Source organism: Ursus arctos, unplaced genomic scaffold (assembly GCF_023065955.2).
Source record: "Ursus arctos isolate Adak ecotype North America unplaced genomic scaffold, UrsArc2.0 scaffold_2, whole genome shotgun sequence".
Taxonomy (NCBI): domain Eukaryota; kingdom Metazoa; phylum Chordata; class Mammalia; order Carnivora; family Ursidae; genus Ursus; species Ursus arctos.
Window position 1 is genome coordinate 88,996,228 of NW_026622874.1, and position 21,565 is coordinate 89,017,792.

Sequence of the window (21,565 nt, forward strand, 5' to 3'; positions counted from 1 at the left end):
ACCACTTTCTTACACCATACACAAAAATAAATTCAAAATGGATGAAAGACCTAAATGTGAGACAGAATCCATCAAAATCCTAGAGGAGAACACAGGAAGTAACCTCTTTGACCCCAGCTGCAGCAACTTCCTGTTAGACATCTCTCCAGAGGTAAGGGAACCAAAAGCAAAAATGAACTATTGGGACTTCATCAGGCTAAAAAGCTTTCGTACATCTAGGGAAACAATTGACAATACTAAAAGTCAACCTACAGAATGGGAAAAGATATTCGCGAATGACATATCAGATAAACGGTTAATATCCAAAATCTATAAAGAACTCATCAAACTCAATACCCCCCAAAAAAAAAATCCAGTCAAGAAATGGGCAGAAGACATGAATAGACATTTCTCCAAAGAAGACATACAAATGGCCGACAGATACATGAAAAAATGCTCAACATTACTCAGCATCAAGGAAATACAAATCAAAACCACAATGAGATACCACCTCACATAGGTCAGAATGGCTAAAATTAACAACCCAGGAAACAACGGATGCTGGTGAGGATGCAGAGAAGGGGAAACCCTCTTACACTGTTGCTGGGAATGCCCCTCTGGAAAACAGCATGGAGGTTCCTCAAGAAGTTAAAAATAGAGCTACCTATGACCCAGTAATTTCACTACTAGGTAAATACCCCTGGTATTTATAAGGAAGGCAGGAGAGAAAGAAAGAAAAAAGAAAAGAAAAGAAAAGAAAAGAAAAGAAAAGAAAAGAAGGAAGGAAGGAAGGAAGGAAGGAAGGAAGGAGGGAGGGAGGGAGGGAGGGAGGGAGGGAGGGAGGGAAGAAGGAAGGAAGGAAGAAAGGAAGGAAGGAAGGAAGGAAGGAAGGAGGGAGGGAGGGAGGGAGGGAAGAAGGAAGGAAGGAAGGAAGGAAGGAAGGAAGGAAGGAAGGAAGGAAAGGAAGGAAGGAAGGAAGGAAGGAAGGAGGAAGGAAGGAAGGAAGGAAGGAAGGAAGGAAGGAAGGAAGGAGGGAGGGAGGGAAGAAGGAAGGAAGGAAGGAAGGAAGGAAGGAAGGAAGGAAGGAAGGAGAAAGGAAGGAAGGAAGGAAGGAAGGAAGGAAGGAAGGAAGGAAGGAAGGAGGAAGGAAGGAAGGAAGGAAGGAAGGAAGGAAGGAAGGAAGGAAGGAAGGAAGAAAGAAATTCTTCAAAAAAAATTTTTCAGATTGCATCAAAAAATGAAACCAAACTGTATGCTGCATTATTGAGGCTCACCTAAAAGTGATTCAGAAGATTGAAATAGGCTGGGGCGCCTGGGTGGCACAGTCGTTAAGCGTCTGCCTTCGGCTCAGGGCATGATCCCTGCGTTATGGGATCGAGCCCCACATCAGGCTCCTCTGCTGGGAGCGTGCCTTCTTCCTCTCCCACTCCCCCTGCTTGTGTTCCTTCTCTCGCTGTCTCTGTCTCTGTCAAATAAATAAATAAAATCTTTAAAAAAAAAAAAAAGAAGATTGAAATAGGATGACTGAAGATCTGCTAGTCAAGGGCAAATAAAAGAAAGGAGTAATAATTGTAAAGGAAGATGAGGTGGAGGCCAAAAATTTTAAATGAGAAATACTGCTTACAGTTATAATTCACAATGAAGAGAAAAGTTATAAGTATCAGCAACTATGTCGTATAAATATCACACTCATAAAGCAAAAATTATGAGTGATATAGGGGGAAATAAACTTACTTTTGCAGTAAAGGAGGGTCCTTTTAATGAGTACTCAAATTTACAAAAACATTAGTAAGTCTGACCACATATAAATAAAAATGTCTCCACACGACAAAAAACAAAAACAAACTCTTAGTTTTGCTAAAAGACAAATTTGCTGATTCAAGGGCATGAGGAGTCCAAAGTGGTCAAGTAACAGTCTTAATTTCCAATTCATTGGAATTATTACTGTGTCTCCTGTTAGAAGGATGTCTCCCTTTAGAACTAAGACCAGTAGGCTAGTAGAGCATAAGGCTGTAGGGATAAGTAGCAAAAATTTTACTGGGTTACTAGGGTTGCCATTGCCATTTCCACCCCTTGATTCCTAGACCGGTGAATGCTTGCTATGAGAAAAACAGCACCATATCTTGGACACTGTTTCAGAGCATATATGCTTCCTGGAAAACCTTTCTCCCAGCTCCACTAGGTACTGCCACCTGGCTGACACTGTAACTGAGTCTGAAAGGCCATTCCACCATTCTGTCAAACCAGCTACTTCGGGATGGTGGGGGAACATTGTAAGACCTGTGAATTCCGTGAGCACGGGCCCATTGCCAAGCTCATTTTGCTATAACGTGAGTTCTTTCACCAGAAGCAATGCTGTGTGGAATACCATGATGGGTGGATAAGGCATTCTGTGAGTCCACGGATGGTAGTTTGGGCAGAAGCGTTGTGTGCAAGGAAGGCAAATCCATGTCCAGAGTTAAGTGTCAGTTTCAATAAACACAAACTGTTGCCTCTTCCATGACAGAAGTGGTTCAGTGTAATCAACCTGTCATCAGGTAGCTGGCTCATCATCAGAGACTCTGTGTTGGTCTCGGCAGCTAGCAGACTGGGCACTTGGCAGTGGCTATAGCCAGGTCAGCCTTGGTGAATGGAAGTCCATGTTGTTGATTCCATCATAACCTCAATCCTGCCACCGTGGCCACTTTTAAAGTAAACTCCTGGGCAAGGACAATGGTGGCTTGAAGAGGCCAACTGCTATCCACTTATTAAAATTCATCCTCTGCTGAGGTCACCCTTTGGTGAGCATTTATATAGGACATAAATATATTCATGTTTTTCACCCATTCAGAGAAGTCAATCTATGTATCTCTTTCCCAGACTTCCTTGTCGACCAATTTTCTAATCATGTTCCTTCCAAGTCACTGACCATCCAGCCAAACCATTGGCCACAGCCCCTGAATTGGTACATAATCACTCATCAGGGCATTCTCCTTCCAAGCAAAATGAATAACCAGATGCACTGCCTTAAGTTCTGCCCATTGAGAGGATCTCCCTTTATCACTGCCTTTCATGGATATACATAGCTGCCTACTTTTGGGGGGGTGCCTGCATACCCTGCAGAACCATTCGTAAAGCAGGACCCAGTTTTCTCTTCCTCTGTCACCTGATCACAGGGAACTTCCTATAAGGCCACAGGTGCAGCCTGGGAGAGAGAAGGTAGGATAGCAGGAGTTGGAAACGTGGGTATTTGGGCCACTTCTTCATATAATTACTTGTGCTTCCAGGGGCTACTAGGATGTTAGTCTAGTTATAGTTCTAGAGGCAAAGAGGAGTGGTGGGGGTGGGTTCTGAAGAGAATCAGCAGTGACTTTCAAGGCAACTGCCTTGGGGAGACCATTAGTTTCCTAGTGCCATGCAGGGTGTATCTCCTCAGACAGGGGTAGACAGGCTGCTTCTACTGGCAAAGAAAGTACAACAGAATTTAGAGGCCCAATGTCCCAACTTCATCAGGGTGTTCTCATACGTCCCATTCCAAGTATCAGGATCCCATTCCTTCCTCATCAATTGCCCTCACTTTTCAATTCACTCTATAATTCAGCTACAAACAGGATGAGATTCTGGTTTTGGTCTTCAGCAATCTCAGCTCTGCAGCTACAGGAATAACTTTCAGGATAGACACAGAAGCATTCATTTATACAGTGCTTGGGCTGAATCCCTGACCACCTCCTTTCCCCCCCCCCCCCCACTTTGTTCAGTGACATTAGCAGCAACAGCCAATCTCATTATACTCATTAGTTTGACAAAAATATTTGAAGGTATCACATACGTGGTAATCCGGTTCCTTGCCTCACAGAAGTGTTTGATTAGGAATATCCAATAGTGATATTTTGCATATTTCTATTTTCATATCATGTCACAGACTTTATCATTACTTTTACTCTCTTTATTACTAGAAACAGAATCATTAGTGTCTTTAAATCTAATCAGATCAGAGAGCCAATTCCAGAAACCCCAGAACTAATTCAGAGAATTCATCCTTAAGATTCTGCTCCTTTAGAACTACTCTTAGTATCAAAATCTGTATTAGTCAGGATTCTCCAAACAGAACCAACAGGATGTGTATACATCTATATACCCGTCATAGTGTGAGGGCATTATCTACTCTTGAGAGAGATTGAAGGACAAATTTATTTTAAGGAATTGGCTTCATGTGACTGTGGAGGCTTGGTAAATCGAAAACCTGCAGCATAGGCCGGCAGACTGGAGAGCCAGGGAAGAGCTACAGTTTGCATCCAAAGGCAGTCTGCTGGCGGAATTCCTTCTTGCTATAGGGATAGTCTTTATTCTATTAAGGCCTTCAACTGATTGAATGAGGCCCACCCATATTATGTAGAATAACCTGCTTTACTCAAAGTCCACCAATTTAAATTGTTAATCTCATCCAAAAAACACCTTCACAAAACTTTCAGAATAACATTCAACCAAATACCTGGGAACCAATGTGGCCCAGCCAAGTTGACACATAAAATTAACCATCACAAATGGTTATCTCTGAAGGAGTTTATGAATTTATTTAAAATTAGTTTTTCCTAATTTTTCTATGATTATTATGTATTATCTTTGTAATAAGTAAATATATATTTTAACAGTTAAAAAAAAAAAGATTTGCTTTGGAAGTCTTCCCTAGTAGCCCGGCACTCAGAATATACCATTATGGCTGTTCAGTACATCGTGTATATTGTGTATCTTATTGTATGTCTGTTTAATAGACTAGGAAGGCCCTAAAGGAAAGAGCCTTCTCTTTTCATGTACATATGTTTACCCCAAGCGCAGTACTCTGCCACAACGTACACTCAAAGAACGAATGGCCACTAACAAAAAAATATTACCCCAGCTCAACACTATTATTCCACCTACCCATTCTAAACCTGCCCCACTTCTGGGATTTTTTTGACCTCTTCAGACTCCTAGAAGTCTACCAGAAATGATAACCATACAGTACACGTTTCAAAATTCTGTCAATTTTATGTCAAGAATGCCTATAGCCCCTGGGCTTTTGCCATCTGTATGTCCACTGCTTTAATTTGAATATCCCACTTATAAAACACGTGTTTTATTTAAAAAGTAATACATGCTTATTTTTGAAAGCATATGTCAAAAGAGCAGATTTTTCAGAACTAGATAATTCTATATTTCATTTAGGAAAAACAAGCATGCAAAATAGCCAGAAAATTTCTGAAGAAAGATTGATGAAGAGGATCCAGCTCTACCAAATTCTGAACCATACTGTAAAACCATAGTAAATAAAATACGGTGTTGCTACTTGTAACATAGTCCAAACTGGATCCAGATACATGAGAATGTAGCATTTGCTAATAACTGCATTACATATTAGTGGTGGAAAATGTGAATTATTTTGGAAAAAAATAAAACTGGATTCTGTGTGAGCTCTTTCCAAATACCAATAACCCATTCAATCCTCAGACACCAACTTTCTTGATTCTCCAACACCAACTGGGTGTCCAGCAACTCAATTCAATTCTAATTCTACCTGGAATTAGCACAGACCCTGCAGTGAACGGCTCAGTCCCAGAAGATTGCCTCTACTTCAGACACCAGTTACAAGTTCCAGGTCTACATGCTACCTCCATTTCTGTCTGACTTGGCTGCAAATCTGGGGGTTCCCACAATTCCCTCCTCAGGTCTGAAAATTTTTGAGACTGACTCAGAACTTGGGAAATCACTTCACTTAGGTTTATGGTTTATCATAAAGGACACAACTCAGGAAGAAACCAAATGGAAGAAATGCACAAGACCAGGTACTGGGGAAGGAGCACAGAGCTTCCAAGCCCTCTAGGTATGCCACCCTACCAGGCTATCAATGTGTTTACCCACTCTGGTTATTCAATTATTTTTATAATCTATCTGCTGCCCACCTCTGCTCCCTGAGGATGGGGACATGGGATTGAGAGTCCCCACCCTTTAATCACTCTGTTTGGTCTTTCTAGTGACCAGTTCCCATGCTGAGGCTATCCAGGGTTCCCACCTTGACTCACGTCATTAGCACATAGTCAGGTGTATTCTTAAGGGGATTGTTACGGATGACAAAAGACACTCCCAACACTCAGACATGGTTAAGGAATTCTATGCCAGGAACCAGGGACAAAGACCAAATACATATTTTCATAATACCACAGATTCTTATCTCATTCCTTACTAAAATAAATTTCAAATGAATCAAGGATTAAAATGAAAACTAAAACCTTAAAAATACAAAAGAAAACATGGGAGCACTTTAAGAATACTTTTTGAGAACGTAAGGCCTGTTTAACACAGTATAGCACAAAATCCAAATGCCCATAAAAGGGAAAAAAAATACATCTGACTACATGAAAAGAATTTTTTAAATTTTTAATTGGAAAAAAGACATAAATACAAAATACTGTACAAACAGTATTGAGACAAGTTAATTGCAACACAGAAAACATAAAGAGCTCCTACAAGTCCACAATAAGCCAAACAGGAAAATAGACAAAAGACATGAACAGACAGTTCACAGAAATAGAACTACAAATGGCTCTTACATATAAGCTATATGCTCACCTTCACTCTCAATAAACAAAATTTTAAGATACCATTTTTCACCTATAAGAGTGGCAAACATAAAAACAAAATGTTAAACATGTTGATGTATAATCTTCTGATTCTTTACTGATATGTATATATACGTGTACGTGTATACACACACACACACAGACATATATATACACATACACTTGGGGGACTTAACAAAAATAAGACACTGGACATACTTTGTATATTTTATATTTTCATGTATATACTTCTGCATCTCCCTTTTGTAGATACATAAATTTGGGGAGGTTTGCAAAAACAAAAATACATTGAATTTTTTAATATTTTGATGCATACCCTTGTTTTGGTATAGATACATGGGGTGTGGTTACAAAAATGAGAACATATAATTTATGCCATTTAAAACGTTTTTCCCTCTTATCAAGAACACCTCTTTATGCCATTTAATATGCCTTCATCAACTTCTGCATGGACTTTTCAACATCCTTCTTTCTGATCGCCCTATCCTTAGTCTTCTCCCTTAGTTCCTCCTCCATTCCACCTCCAGAGTAATCTCCATCACTAGTTCAATGGGTTCCCACAGCTGGCCCAGATGTCTTAACCAGGACACGACAGTCAGGAAATGCTACTTCTCCAGATTTGTCTCTCGCAACCTTCTTCCCTCCATCCTAAGTAACCACCTTTCAATGGGCATACCAGGTCCTTTCACTGTTGGTCTGTCTGGAATCACTCTCCTAAGCCCTCTTCTTCCAAAAAGTATCTAAGTATCTTTCAAATTCCCATTAGCCTTATCTCCTCCAAAACACGTTCCTTGGTGCTCAGAGCTAATACCTTTGTGTTCACTGTACTTCATTTATCTCAACTGTAACATCCTATACTTTACGGACATTCACCTGTTTACAAGTTTATCTCCCTAACTAGGCCATGCACTTTCTGGAGGATTAGGGATTTTATTTATTTCTATATCCACTGGATGGGAATGGGGATAAGAACGAGGAGAGGAGAGAAGTGGTCCTTTAAGAGTGTTTCAGGCTGAAGAAAGGCGGGTAGAATGTTCCAAGCACTGAAAAATTCAGAGACCAGAGCATGGAGTAAGTGAGTGAGTGAGAGAGAAAGGGTTTTAACCCAGAGAGGGAAGCACAAGATGTAGTTGATTCTGGAACCAAATTAAGGCATTTATATTTCAGTCTAAGGTCTTGAGGATAACAGGAATTATAAGCAGACCTGTGGCTTGTTATTTACTTTTGACAGATTGCTCCAGTAGCAACATGGGGAATAAAAGCAGAACAATTACTTGGGGCACTATAGTAATTGTGCGAGTAAGAAATCATCATGGCCTAAGCCTGAGTGGTGTAAGTGGGGATGGAGAAAAGTGGATATACCTAGAAAGTGAAAGTGTTCAGGGAGTAAGTGGATGTGGGGCGCTGGGGCAAAGGGAGAAGTCAAGGGTGAAACCTAGGTTTTTGGCCCTCTCCTCATACAACACAGCATGACCTTGTTGGTCATTTAAACTTTCTCTGTGTTGATTTAATCATCTATGAAACTGGTTTAATTATACCTGACCTATTAAATTTCAAAGGATTCATGTTAGGATCAAATGAAACACTACATGTGAAGGTGCTATAAGAATTATATAGCTAAAAAAAAGAAAGAATTATATTGCATTACACCGTATGAATGCAAAAGTGGCAATTAGTTCACACCTTCCATGTCAGGCACAATACAAAGCATGTTATACGTGCAATTTCATTTAATTTTCTCTAAGATGTCACTTACCCCTACTTTAAAGATTAGGAAATAGAGTCCAAAAAAGTTAAATAACTTGTCCAAGGTCACCAAGGTTACCTAGTGGTAAACACTGCAAAACTAGAATTCAAACTCAAATTGTCTGACTCTAGAATTCTTCCTAATACACCACCTTGCCTCATTAGGGTTCATTCTTCAAAATTTTATTCTTTATTAAAATCCCTCCTGAATCAAATGGCTAAACATCTGCTGTCACCTCAATTTCTTCAATCATTCATTGAAATGGATCTGCTCCCACATGACCTTTTGTGTGAAGGTCTCCAAAGACATGCTAAAGTTTTCCTACTCTTTACATACATTAGCATATAGGCAACACTCCCTTGCTACAGTCTTTTGCATCATATAATGAAAACAATTTGCTTGAAAGTATGATAATGGAGATTAGTAAAATGATATATGCAAATAGACTGCCTCTACAGGGATCATGTGGCTCTTTCTGTTTTACTGAGACTTGTCTGGTGTGATGTTAATGGAGACGCTGAATTAAAATTTCATTCATTGTGGATTTCTTGCATTAATTTTGATTTTTAAAAAAATATTGCATTAAAATATTACTGATCTCGGGGCGCCTGGGTGGCACAGCGGTTGGGCGTCTGCCTTCGGCTCAGGGCGTGATCCTGGCGTTATGGGATCGAGCCCCACATCGGGCTCTTCCGCTATGAGCCTGCTTCTTCCTCTCCCACTCCCCCTGCTTGTGTTCTCTCTCTCTCTGGCTGTCTCTATCTCTGTCAAATAAATAAATAAAATCTTTAAAAAAAAAAAAAAAATAAAATAAAATAAAATATTACTGATCTCAATTACTCAGATTCTGGTGACCCTTTAAATCTTGTACCTCAGGAGATCCACTCCCCCTTTCCCTACCTGCAAGCACACGCCTGAAAATTCCACAATCTTCATCTCTGCTCATGTCTCCCCACACATCTGTAACAGTAAATAAATATGCATACATACCAAATAAGGTAAGCACAAGTCTCCTGTGTAATGGTATTACTCAAACTTATATATGTGCTTTTGTGATTCTCAAATATACAAAGCCACTTAAAAGCCTTATATACCAGGGTATTCACTGCAGCTTCAATAGCAAAAGATTGGGAACAACCTAAATATCAACCAGTGAATGACTAGTTAATTTTGTCACTCTTAAAAGAATATCATGCAGCTGTTAATAAGAAAGAGGAATCCCTGTTCATATTGATATGGTACAATCGCCAAGATACTTTAAGTATAATACATCCAAGTGTATACTATAAATTAACATTTTATGCGGGCAAAATGCTTATGTCTATATACATATTTATTTAAATTCAGAAAGCATTTGGAAATTCAGAGTATCTAAAGGTAATTGTGCTTGTTTGAAGGAAGTTGAACTAGAAGCACAGGACGTACTTTTCACCATATACCCTTTGGCACCTTTGAATTCTAACAATTTTCGTTATTACTCATAAAAATGAAATACAAGATATTGTCTTGTTTATCTAATATGGGGGTGAATACTGGATACCAGAAAATGATTATAGACATCTTTTGGAATTTTGTTTTAAAAAGCAATCCTCTCAAAGAACCGGGACCACTACTCAATCGTTTGAGTTTTAAAACCTGCCTTGAGGGATGCCTGGGTGGCTGTGAGTTAAGCCTCTGGTTTCAGCTCAGGTCATGATCCCGAGTTCCTAGGATCCAGTCCCGCATGGAGCTCCTTGCTTAGAGGGGAGCCTTTTTCTCCCTCTGCCTGCAGCTCCCCCTGCTTGTGATCTCTCTCTCTCTCTGACAAATAAGTAAGTAAAGTTGTTTAAAAAAATAAAACCTGCCTCGAGAGCACTGTGTCCTGAGCGGGAAGGGTGGACTGACTGACTTCTCGGCCGCCACCGCACCAATCCTGTAGCTTGCTAAAAAGGCATCAAGCACTTCTACCTTGCATTCTCGCTTCATCTTCCCTAAGCTTAAAACACCTAGAACACTGGGCGAGGGGCCCTTATCAGCTTCACTTCTGTATCCCCGCAGCACCTCAAACCCCTCCAAGCACATAGTAGTCGAGAAAACGCTGGTGACAGGGAGGAAAGAAGCGAGGGGAGGAAGCAGGGCAAACCGCGCGAGTGGGGGAGTAAGGAAGCCCACCCCACACCTGCGGCCAGAGACCTCCAGGAGAGAGCGGCCCGCTCTGCAGTCACGCCCGGACGCGCGCGGCCCACAGGCCCCGCCTCCGTCCTCAGGTCCCCGGTCTGCAAAGCTGGGGCCCGGCGGGCAGCGACACCGGACCACCACTAACCCCTACTACCCGGCAACAAGGCCCTCCTATGCGCAATGGCGCCGGGGCCGGCAGCGAGGGGCGGGACCGAGGGTGCCGCGACCCAATGAATGGCGCCGGCCGACCCGCCGTCCAATGGCAGCGGCGCACGGGCACGCTGGGGGCGGGCCGGGCGCGCCCGACTTTTCCAGAAGCCCCGGGTAGCGAGCGCCTCCTGGCCACGCTGAGCCGGCTTCGGGCGCTCCGCACGCCGGTCTCCTCCTCTTCCTGTGCTGGTTAGCTATGGCGGCAGTGAAGACCCTGAACCCCAAGGCCGAGGTGGCCCGAGCCCAGGCGGCGCTGGCGGTGAACATCAGCGCGGCCCGGGGCCTGCAGGACGTGCTGAGGACCAACTTGGGGCCTAAGGGCACCATGAAGATGTAAGGCGGGGCTGGCGGGGAGGGGCGGGTGGGCACCTAGCGCCATCGCGGGCCTGGCGCAGGGGGCCTGGGCCTTGAGCCCGGCGCCCCCGGGTCTCTGCGCTCGCCGCTGCGGCTCTACTTACCCGCAAACCCCCGGCTCGCTCCTGTTTCCTGCCCCGGCCGTTTCCTCTTGTAATCGATACCATCTCTGCGAAGAACAAAGCTGCCCGCGTGCGCGGCTTCCCCTCCCCCCACGCCCTGGGACCCTAACTGAGAGTTGGGCAGGCTGTTTCTCTGAGGGGAGGGGGTGGGCACTGCACCATTCCTGTTACCGAGCGGAGAGAACCAGCCGCGTGGCCCCAACGCCCTAGGTTCTGGGTAAAGCCCAATTGTAATGGGACTCTTAATTAGGTATCCGTTGAAAAAGTCACACTGTGATTCATTTGTGCCCATTGAACAGGCTGGTTTCTGGTGCTGGAGACATCAAGCTTACTAAAGATGGCAATGTGCTGCTTCATGAAATGGTGAGAGGCTGCTATATTAGGTCGAAAATGCCTTGGTTTTCCGTATTGCATGTGATTTGCAGGAAGATTTTTAATGTTCATTTTCAAGATAGAAGAAATTCGTCAGCTCTCAGCAGGTCTTTCAGACAATGGAGGAAGTAGAAAAGGAATGCAGTCAATAATAGTATTGACAGTACAATGCCGGGAGGAACCCTGGAGTCTGATAACTTGTTTTTGAATCCCTGTTCTTGCCATGTAAGTCCTTGGTTAAAGGATTGTAGTTATTAAAGTTAACTCTTAAAATCTGAAAAACTAAGCGATTGACATAGGTAGGCGCAAAATGATTCTATTTCTTTTTTTTAAAACAGCGATTTCTGTCTGTTAACATACATCTCCACCTCCAACTAACTGAAGGGGAGATAAAACTCTTTGCTTTACTATCGTTAAAGTCCCCCTGACCGTTGAAAGGGGCAATTGTTTTACTCATTCCTAAGTTTCCAAAATCCAGCACTTAAAATCCAAGAAAAGGAAATGACGAGTTCAGAATGAAATGTAGGGTGTTTTTGTTTTTGCTTTTAGCTGGGCTTGAATTCAGGACCCTGAAAGACCCAGAGATAAAGAGTGGGAAGCTTAACCAACTGAGCCACCCAGCACCTAAAATTTAGGGTTTTGATAGCGGTATACCATGCCTTCAATAGGCAGGTGTTTGTAAATATCTTCGGTAAGGATTAGATAACCTAGAAAGTTAGTTTTTGTTTTAGTTGGTTAAGTGGTGACCTGCCACTTATTTTACTTGAGTTTTTTTTTTTAATGTGTAATACAATATAAATTCAGAGAAACACATGAACCCAGTGAGAAGTGTATAGTATTAACCCATGTAATATTCTTGTCCCCCAAAATTTAACATCAGCACATCTAGATGAGATAGTTTGCAAAATATCTGGCCTAGATTTTTTAAATTGTCAGTGTCCCCAAAGACAAAAGGCTGGGAAACTGTTGTAGATTACAGGAGAATTAAAAAAACAAACAAACCCAAAAGCAGTTCAGGAGCATTGTTTGCGTTCTTTGTAATTAAGAATCTGTGGGTGATATTGGAGACAATAAATACCCTGTGCTTACAGAACCTTTCAGTGATTTAGCATTCACTGATGATCTTTGCTTAAAAGGTCTTTTTAATTTTTTTTTGTTCAATTCCAAATAATACTGGAGGCTGCTGAGGTTTTAATTTTAGGAGGAACCTGGTTTATTCTCACAAGAGTCCTAAAGAAGCCTGCATGGATTTGAAATTCTTTCTTACCGTTAACTCCGTCATCTTCAGTAAAACTTAACTAGGCCTCAGATTTCCTCATCAGTAAAGTGGAGCTAATCTTCTCAAATCTGTATGTGAAAATGTTTGGGTTACCATAAATGGATGTGCAAAATAGTTAATGGTGAATTTTAAATCAGTATGGCATGTAGCTGAACACTTGGGTGATTTATGCAAATAGATGCACTTAAGGAGACCCATCACACATTTTAAGGTATATTTGGACTATTTCAATTTAAATAATTTTCTTCTTTTTCTACTTTCAGCAAATTCAGCACCCAACAGCCTCCTTGATAGCCAAAGTAGCAACAGCCCAAGATGACATAACTGGTGATGGTACCACTTCCAATGTCCTAATCATTGGAGAGCTGCTGAAACAGGCGGATCTCTACATTTCTGAAGTATACATGATTCTTGTGTTTCCATGGTAGTTTATATATATATAAAAAATGTATATAAATTGAGGTTAATAGTAGCTGAGGCCATATAATAGAATGTAAAGAGCAGGGGGCTTAAATCTGGGAACCAGAGCCTGTATCCTGGTCTTAATACAAATTTATTGTGATCCTGGACAGATTAAGGAACCTTCCTTGGCCTGCAGGGGTTTTTTTAATCAAGTTGCATTTCATATTATTTATATATGTCTATCTGTAACAGATTGATGGTTGATATCTAGAAACAGGATATTCAGGACTAGGCATATTTATAAGGAAAAAGCCAACTAAAACATAAATTTAAAGAATAACACAACGTTTTTAGCCCTGAGTCAGTTTGAAGGTTAAGGCAAAACCTTAGTAGTAATCCAATGCCAAGAAATTCTTGGGAAGAGAGAAAAAGCGGACCCTTAGTCTCCCTGTTTGTTTGTTTGTTTGTTTGTTTTTTTAAAGATTTTATTTATTTATTCGACAGATAGAGACAGCCAGCGAGAGAGGGAACACAAGCAGGGGGAGTGGGAGAGGAAGAAGCAGGCTCATAGCAGAAGAGCCCGATGTGGGGCTCGATCCCTGAACGCCGGGATCACGCCCTCAGCCGAAGGCAGACGCTTTAACCGCTGTGCCACCCAGGCGCCCCTGTTTGTTTTTGTTAGTAAATGATGCGAATTGAAAAGATAAATGGTCCCATTGAGTACAGTTTTAAGTTTTGGGCATTATTCCTTGTAGTCTGCACAGTGAACACCCAAGTGCGCTTTATAGTTCCCTTGGTTTTGATTCTGTGCTAGAGCAATGTCTGTTCTTTTCCTCTGCATTGAAAGGACTATTTATCCTTTTAAATGTATTCAAAAAGTCAGCACATTCTATTAAAGCATATGAATGATCCAGAATATTCCTTTAAAAATTTATCTTCTAATTGAAGAACTCCAGTTAGTGATGGTTATTTAATTGTAAATTTTAGGGTCTTCATCCCAGAATAATAACAGAAGGATTTGAAGCTGCAAAGGAAAAGGCACTTCAGTTTTTGGAACAAGTCAAAGTAAGCAAAGAAATGGACAGAGAAACACTTATAGATGTAGCCAGAACATCTCTACGTACTAAAGTGCATGCTGAACTTGCTGATGTCTTAACAGAGGTATGTTAAATGTGGTGTGTGTCCAGTGTGTGCACCTATACTGAAAACCCCTGGCATACGTTCTGGGTGGAATTACAGAGTGCTATCTAAAACTTTCACAGTATCATACCATATGAAATAAGTAGTTTCCCTTTTTTTGTGGCAGTGAGCAGCTGATGTGTGTGAAATGAGAAAATCAAATAATAGTATACCTGACCATGTTATAAAGATGTAGTTGGAGTTTTCATTGAAGGTTTATAAAATTGAGATTTTATTGTGAAAAAACTTCTACCAATATTTTTAATAGAATAGTAGGGATGTCAGTGATTCTTTAAATAATTATAAATTGAGACGTCAGAAATGTAAATGCCTTCAGTCCAAGTAATGTATTCTGTTACCTCATAGAAGAAAGCATAGATCGATTCAGATTTTAAAGAAATGTAAATTTCTCTGAAGAACAAGCAACATAAGTGTCTGGACTTCTGCAAATCAAATTCCTCTAACAGATATGCTCTTACTGTAGGCTGTAGTGGACTCCATTTTGGCCATTAAAAAACAAGATGAACCTATCGACCTCTTCATGGTTGAGATTATGGAAATGAAACATAAATCCGAAACTGATACAAGGTAGGTGGTAGGATGCTAGGAAATGCTTACAAAATGTGTTTACAAATATACAGGCACTTTTTACAGTACATATCATTTGGCTGATTTCTTTTTCTTTGAATTTATGTGTATTGCCTAGATGAATATTTACTCAGTAGTGTTTCCTCTTGAAAGGAGGTTACTGGTATGATGTGTTTATAGTCGGAACGATTTCTGGAACGTGAGCTATGTCAGTAGTTTATTAAACTATAGGTTACAAAGCATAATAGACTTTTGGGAAATTTAGAATATATATTAACATTTCAAAGACCTAGTTCAAAGATGATTTTTAAAGGAGGTGATCAGAATTTGAGAGCCTACCAGTTGCAACTGTTTCTCTGCAGAATTTTCTGTAGAAGATAAGCATGGTTACTTTTGTTTGAATGCCTTGTTTTTGTACTATGTTCTAGATACTGCTTTTTTATAGTTGAACATGCCTAGGTTTCACCCAAAAGTCTTTTTCAAAAACTCAAGATATAAAGTTGTGTGAAAATTATCAGTAGTCTCAATTCAGTATTTGAATTTCATTAGTATATGTTATGTATCATCTGGAAATCAATAACAATCAATTTATTATGTGTTTCCACAGCTTAATCAGAGGTCTTGTTTTGGACCATGGGGCACGACATCCTGATATGAAAAAAAGAGTAGAAGATGCGTACATCCTCACGTGCAATGTGTCATTAGAATATGAAAAAACGTGAGTTTATAGCCCCTTACAAATGGAATAGAAAGGTGGAGGAGTTTGGTATTTTGGGCAAGTCACTTGTGAGACTTAAGTTTCCCCACTGTGAGGGCAGTAGTTCCTCAGTTGGGCTTGGGTGAATTATAGGAAATAACCTCTGAAAATATATCAGGGGCAGGATTGGAGCTTAGTGGCTATTTGTTAAATCTCAAGACCAACCCTGTTTCTGAGACTGCTGGTTTATGTTCTCAAAAAATAAACATTCTCCCCCACCCCCCTTCTGTAACTTTTTTTTAATAGAGAAGTGAATTCTGGCTTTTTTTACAAGAGTGCGGAAGAAAGAGAGAAACTTGTAAAAGCTGAAAGAAAATTCATTGAAGATAGAGTTAAAAAAATAATAGAACTGAAAAAGAAAGTCTGTGGTGATTCAGATAAAGGATTCGTTGTTATTAATCAAAAGGTGAGAATGAAATGAGTCTGTATTGTCCATTTTGTTATTTTTAAGGTAACTTCTATTGTAACTAACTTTTGTTTATGTTACAGGGAATTGACCCCTTTTCCTTAGATGCTCTTGCGAAAGAAGGTATAGTAGCTCTGCGTAGAGCTAAAAGGAGAAATATGGAAAGGTACGGATAGCATATTACCTTAGTGATGTAAATTTTACTTATTTTGCAAGTTAAGTGGGATTACTTCTTTTTTCTCTGTTCTTATTATTGGGTTTTTCCTTTTTTATTATGAATAAAATATACATAATATAAAATTTATTTTACTCATTTTTTCAAATATATAATCCAGTGACACTAAGTTACATTCACGTTATCGTGCAACCATCATCATCCTTCATCTCCAGAACTTTTTCATCTTCCCAAACTGAAATTCTGCACATTAAATAGTAACTTTTGTTTCTTTCCCCTGCCCCTGGTAAATACTATTACTCCACTTTGTCTCTATGAATTTCGTACCTCATGTAAAGGAATCATGCATATTTGTTCTCTTGTGTCTGGCTTATTTCACTTAGCATGATGTTTTCAGAGTTCATCCGTGTTGTAACATAGTAGAATGTCGTTCCTTGTTAAGGGTAAATAATATTTCATTGTATGGCTATATCACCTTTTGTTTATCCATTTATCAGTGGACATTTACATTTCTCCCTTTTGGCTGTTGTGAATAATGCTGCTGTGAACATTGGTGAATGCTTTAGTTTTAAACCATGACATGTGTATGAACATTACCATGTCAAGAGAGCATCAAGGGGTTTCCAGAGAACTACTTTTTCCCCAAATCTCACCACGATAAAGAGCTCTTGTTCATCTTTAGGTTTATCAGAGGAGTATTTGCTGACTTTGAAAGAGTGGGTTAAATGTCGAATTAGAAGAATCACTGGTTTTTAGCTGGTTGGAGATGAATGGGAAGGTTTAAGTTAAAATAACATTTTAGGATTTTAGTATGTAATTCTGAAAGATTGCTTCCTAAAAATTATTAATAATCTCTTTGAACATAATAAAGCCACTTATACATTTCCCTAAACACACTTCAATATTTCAGGCTGACTCTTGCTTGCGGTGGAGTAGCTCTAAATTCCTTTGATGACCTAAATCCTGATTGTTTGGGACATGCAGGGCTTGTCTATGAATATACATTGGTAAGTGTATTGTCTTTCCAAAGATAATAAAAATGATTTTTGGTTTGTGAATTCTTTGGTAGTAAAAATTCATTCAAACTTAGGATCAGATTTTTGCTTTGTTTACATACATTTTGAAGGTTATTTGTAGTAATGATAAGCCATTGATGGGAAAAATCCCCTTTCTTTTATATGTGACTTTTTTTAATGAAGTAATTTTTATGTGATTGGTGTGTTGTTCCCTTATACGCTATTTATTCTTCCATAGGCCTCTACTCTTTTCATTCTTTGTACAACCGTATTCTGTTTTTGAAAATATTACCCCTTCTTCACATAGGGAGAAGAGAAATTCACTTTTATTGAGAAATGTAACAATCCTCGCTCTGTCACATTATTGATCAAAGGACCAAATAAGCACACGCTCACACAGATCAAAGATGCAATAAGAGATGGCTTGAGGGCTGTTAAAAATGCTATTGATGATGGTAAGGTCCTTACTGTATTTATATTCTTTGGCTAGTGTAAAAGGCATGGCTGAATACTGTGTTCTTTTTATCAGTAGTTTACACAGCCAGACACCATGCAAAAGTAAAGTCTTCCCTTGAAAATGCCTGTGATGGTATGCTAAGCTTTTTCATAGCATATCGTTTTTAAAAGTGGATAACAAGTAAATGAACTAATGCTAAGAGCTTGCAAATACTAGTTAAATTGAACCACGTTGCTATTTGATGTGTTGCTTATAGTATTTTCAAGTACAGTATTAACATTTTGGTGGCTCTACTACTTTCTCAGGAAATTACTGGTTTTTATGTTGTGTTTTATGTATTTTCTTAAAAATGATTCTACAGTTTGATTTCCTTTGTTAGTTCAGCATTTCTCTCCTCCCCGCCCCCCACAGGCTGTGTAGTTCCGGGTGCAGGTGCAGTGGAAGTGGCAATGGCAGAAGCCCTGATTAAGTACAAGCCCAGTGTAAAGGGCAGGGCCCAACTGGGAGTTCAAGCGTTTGCTGATGCACTGCTCATTATTCCTAAGGTATGACTGCTTTAACCGTCTGTGTTCTTAACTACATCAAAATGAGTTAGCAGATGAAAGTTGTGTATTGTGTGGGGTCTTTTTCATAATGTAGATTTTGAGTAAACAGTTTTTCACCTTTCTCCTGAATGTAGCTAGAGCAGGTATCTCTCATCATCCAAATGTGTTTGGTTCCTCTGGAGGGGAATTGAATATCTGAAGTGTCAGATGCAGGAGATAAACCATTTTTAGAGGGTTTGCAGTTAAAGGGGTTATACTCGCGTACCAGCTTGGTTTTTGTTTTTATTCTATTGTGTTTGCTCATTTTGGGGGTATTGCTTATGATTACTGTGTTGCTGGGCTTGGAGTGGATTAATGAGTTAGTAACAAATGTCTAGTTATTCTCTGAAGTGAACATAAATACTGGTCTGTCTTCATTAAGGGTTTGGTTTTTGTTTTTTTTTGTTTGGTTTTGGTTTTGTTTGTTTTTTTTTAGCTTTTATTTATCTATTTGACAGAGAGAGCACAAGCGGGGGGAGCTGCAGGCAGAGGGAGAGGGAGAAGCAGGCTGCCCCTGATCAGGGAGCCCAATGCAGGGCTCAATCCCAAGACTGTGGGATCATGACCTGAGCTGAAGGCAGATGCTTAACTGACTTAGCTGCCCAGGCGCCCCTTTGTTTTTCTTAATTGGAATTATGGTTCATTTATTGTAGAGTGACTATCATTTTTTAGGTTCTGTCTTTAAAGGATTAAATTTGTTTGCTTTAGGTACTTGCTCAGAACTCTGGTTTTGACCTTCAGGAAACACTAGTTAAAGTTCAAGCAGAACATTCAGAATCAGGTCAACTTGTGGGTGTGGACTTGAACACAGGTAAGAGAATGCAGTGGTTTGTAGGGGGAGAACTAGATTAAGGGGAGATAAAGCCAAGAAGGATCAAAAATGGAGACAAACGGATCTTGGAGGGATGCTTTGCATTTTGACACCAATGTTATTAGGGAACCCTGAGTTCGATTTTTGATGTTGCTCAGTAGTGGTAGGTGGCTCAGGTTAATATGGAAGGATTTCATGTTGGGCTGGCTTTACTCAATCTTTTATCAGGGACTTTAATAAGAAAATACATTAGATGATGGTATTCATGGGTGAAAAAAGGCTGAGAATAGCAAATAAGGCTGGAAGACAGGACCAAGTCTTAATGAAATAATTTAAAGCCCTAGTCTTAAATGCAATAACACAAAATATACAAGTACAAAGTGGAAGAAAGAGAACTGAGATATACACCCTTGCAGTATGTGTAGGACCTATTGTTGTCAATAATATCATTTACATTCAAGTTAATAGAAAAGGTTTCTGGGATGAGGGAAATGATAAGCCCATTTTGGCCAGATTATAGTTCAGGTTCTTTACTTTACTATGGACAGACGAGAATGTGTCCCCCAAAATTAAGATGTTCAAACATTTGGTAACCAAATAGAGCATTACTATTACTAGAAGTCTTCCAAGTAGAGATCAGCCACTTAATCAAAGATACTGTATACAGGAGTCAATGGTTTGGCGCAAAATTGGATTAATTGAGGAACTTTGGATAATGAGAATAATCAGTGATGAGCAAATCACAAAATACTCTGGTCTTAGCATTCTGATCTTGTAACCTGCTATGTGTGACTTAAGAATACTGGGTTACCTTGCAGGTGAGCCAATGGTAGCAGCCGAAGCAGGCATATGGGATAACTACTGTGTAAAGAAACAGCTGCTTCACTCCTGGTAAGTTTGAGAAAGCCAAAACTAAAATAACCTTTAGGGAAGCATCATACTCTTAATTTGGTGTGTTCTGTTTAATTACTTCGGGTTTTTTGTTTTTGTTTTTGGTGTTTTTGGTTTGGTTTGGTTTTGCAAAAATTGTAATCAATTGAAATTACAGAAATTAAACCAGCCTTCCGTGTTTTGGAGGGGAAAGGAGAAACTTAATTGGATATAATTTGTAATTTGTTTGTAAATTGAGTTGAATTAGGGTTCATATCTCAAATCTGAGCCATCTGATTTTTCTCCCCTTTTCAGCACTGTGATTGCCACCAACATTCTCCTGGTTGATGAGATCATGCGAGCTGGAATGTCTTCTCTAAAAGGTTGAATTGGAAGCCTTGCTCGTGTCATCCGAATCATGAAGACTCTACAGAATGATCCTAAGAATATAGCAACGGGATTTTTGTCCAAGCTTCAAATAATTTTCAAAAGCATTTTCTTTTCCCATATGAAAAAAAAGAGAAAACTGACACTTAAATTCTGAAGTTCTGAAATTATTATTTTTTTAAATTGCACTTCAGTGTACACACATTAAACAGGCTGTTTTTACCCAATGAAAAGGATGTTTGCTTTAGCTTCAGTGATATAAAAGTACCATGTTAGATGAGTATATGTTATCTACCTTGTTATTAAATGTTCCTGAAAAAACAAATTATAATGGTTTACTAATTTCTTCTAATGGATGTATTTTAATTTATCCAATAGTACACTGTTAACACTTGTAAGTTTTTATGCTACTATAAATATTTAAGTAACTTAAAATTTTGAAAGCATCCCTGTTTTAGTATAAATTCCTGAGTAAAACTATTGGATCATTGGGACTTTTAATGCTTTCAAAGTAGCTGTGCTAAAATGCTCCCCGGAAAAGTTGTAGTGAACAGAAAGATGAGTGAAGTAGAGGCAAGGGAGTTGAATAAGCTCAAAGTATGAAGTGGGGAAAACAGAAATAGAGGACGCAGAGGTTAAAAGACTTTTCAAGCATGGAGGCTAAGGGAAAGGAGATTTTCAGTGGACCATGTTTTCATACCAATGCACCTTTGCTTATGCTGAAATATCTATCCCCGACTCTCCAGTGCCCTCTTTCTCCCACCTGTTTCCACAAAATTGTTTTTATAGTCGGTATATCTCTGCAGTCCTTGACCGGGAAGTTGTGTTTTGCAAAGTTTTGTATTGTTGAGGACTTGGCAGTTGCGTACAATGTGTGCAATAAATGTTAAGTTGAAACCTTTTCTCTCATCTTGAAATGGTATTCCAGCGCCCCAAAGGGGTTTGAATATAAAAAGGAAGGAAATCAGTCAAAATGTTCTGTTCATAGGGTAACGAAGGGGCTTCTGGAATGGCTTGGTCCCTCAACGCTAGCCCTGAGAAAATTGCGCCTATCTGGCTGCACACACGTTAAATTCTGGACCCAGCTGCCCCTGGGACTAACGACACCTTTCGGCCA

At 39.7% G+C, this 21,565-nt stretch overlaps 2 protein-coding genes and 2 non-coding genes across 9 annotated transcripts in view; 3 read left to right on the forward strand and 1 right to left on the reverse strand.

Moving 5' to 3' along the window:
• The window catches only part of PSPH (phosphoserine phosphatase), a 46,492-nt gene extending 35,810 nt beyond the window's left edge, over positions 1-10,682 (reverse strand). For 2 of the 6 annotated variants that reach the window (XM_048224516.2, XM_057315661.1), the window contains exons 1-2: positions 10,481-10,651; positions 1,254-1,444 (exon numbers count right to left, since the gene is read on the reverse strand). The gene's annotated coding sequence lies outside the window, so the exon portion shown is untranslated. Of the gene's footprint in view, positions 1-1,253; positions 1,445-9,222; positions 9,283-10,480 lie in introns of all 6 variants that reach the window. The other 4 variants (XM_057315662.1, XM_057315663.1, XM_048224517.2 and 1 more) reach the window with 4 other exon arrangements.
• Positions 10,683-10,759: 77 nt separating this feature from the next.
• CCT6A (chaperonin containing TCP1 subunit 6A) lies at positions 10,760-21,345 on the forward strand. The gene is made up of 14 exons (XM_026515907.4): positions 10,760-11,022; positions 11,465-11,528; positions 13,080-13,214; positions 14,206-14,379; positions 14,882-14,985; positions 15,593-15,703; positions 15,989-16,148; positions 16,232-16,314; positions 17,234-17,330; positions 17,647-17,794; positions 18,208-18,341; positions 19,089-19,191; positions 20,010-20,082; positions 20,377-21,345. Exons 1-14 carry the CDS (start codon positions 10,886-10,888, stop codon positions 20,447-20,449), a joined length of 1,596 nt encoding a protein of 531 aa, XP_026371692.1. The 5' UTR covers positions 10,760-10,885; the 3' UTR covers positions 20,450-21,345.
• Positions 13,975-14,108, forward strand: LOC113268022 (small nucleolar RNA SNORA22). The gene has a single exon (XR_003320998.1). It is a non-coding gene; the product is annotated as a small nucleolar RNA SNORA22 (small nucleolar RNA).
• On the forward strand, positions 17,838-17,977 carry LOC113268021 (small nucleolar RNA SNORA15). Its single transcript, XR_003320997.1, has one exon. It is a non-coding gene; the product is annotated as a small nucleolar RNA SNORA15 (small nucleolar RNA).
• Positions 21,346-21,565: the final 220 nt, after the last annotated feature.

What these genes read in the sequence shown, in the direction of transcription:
- CCT6A (XM_026515907.4), top strand. Translation starts at nt 10,886, where the DNA reads ATGGCGGCAGTGAAGACCCTGAACCCCAAGGCCGAGGTGGCCCGAGCC. An exon ending in GGGTGTGGACTTGAACACAG is followed by an intron (nt 19,192 to 20,009) that starts GTAAGAGAATGC and finishes GTTACCTTGCAG; the next exon opens with GTGAGCCAATGGTAGCAGCC. An exon ending in AAACAGCTGCTTCACTCCTG is followed by an intron (nt 20,083 to 20,376) that starts GTAAGTTTGAGA and finishes TCCCCTTTTCAG; the next exon opens with CACTGTGATTGCCACCAACA.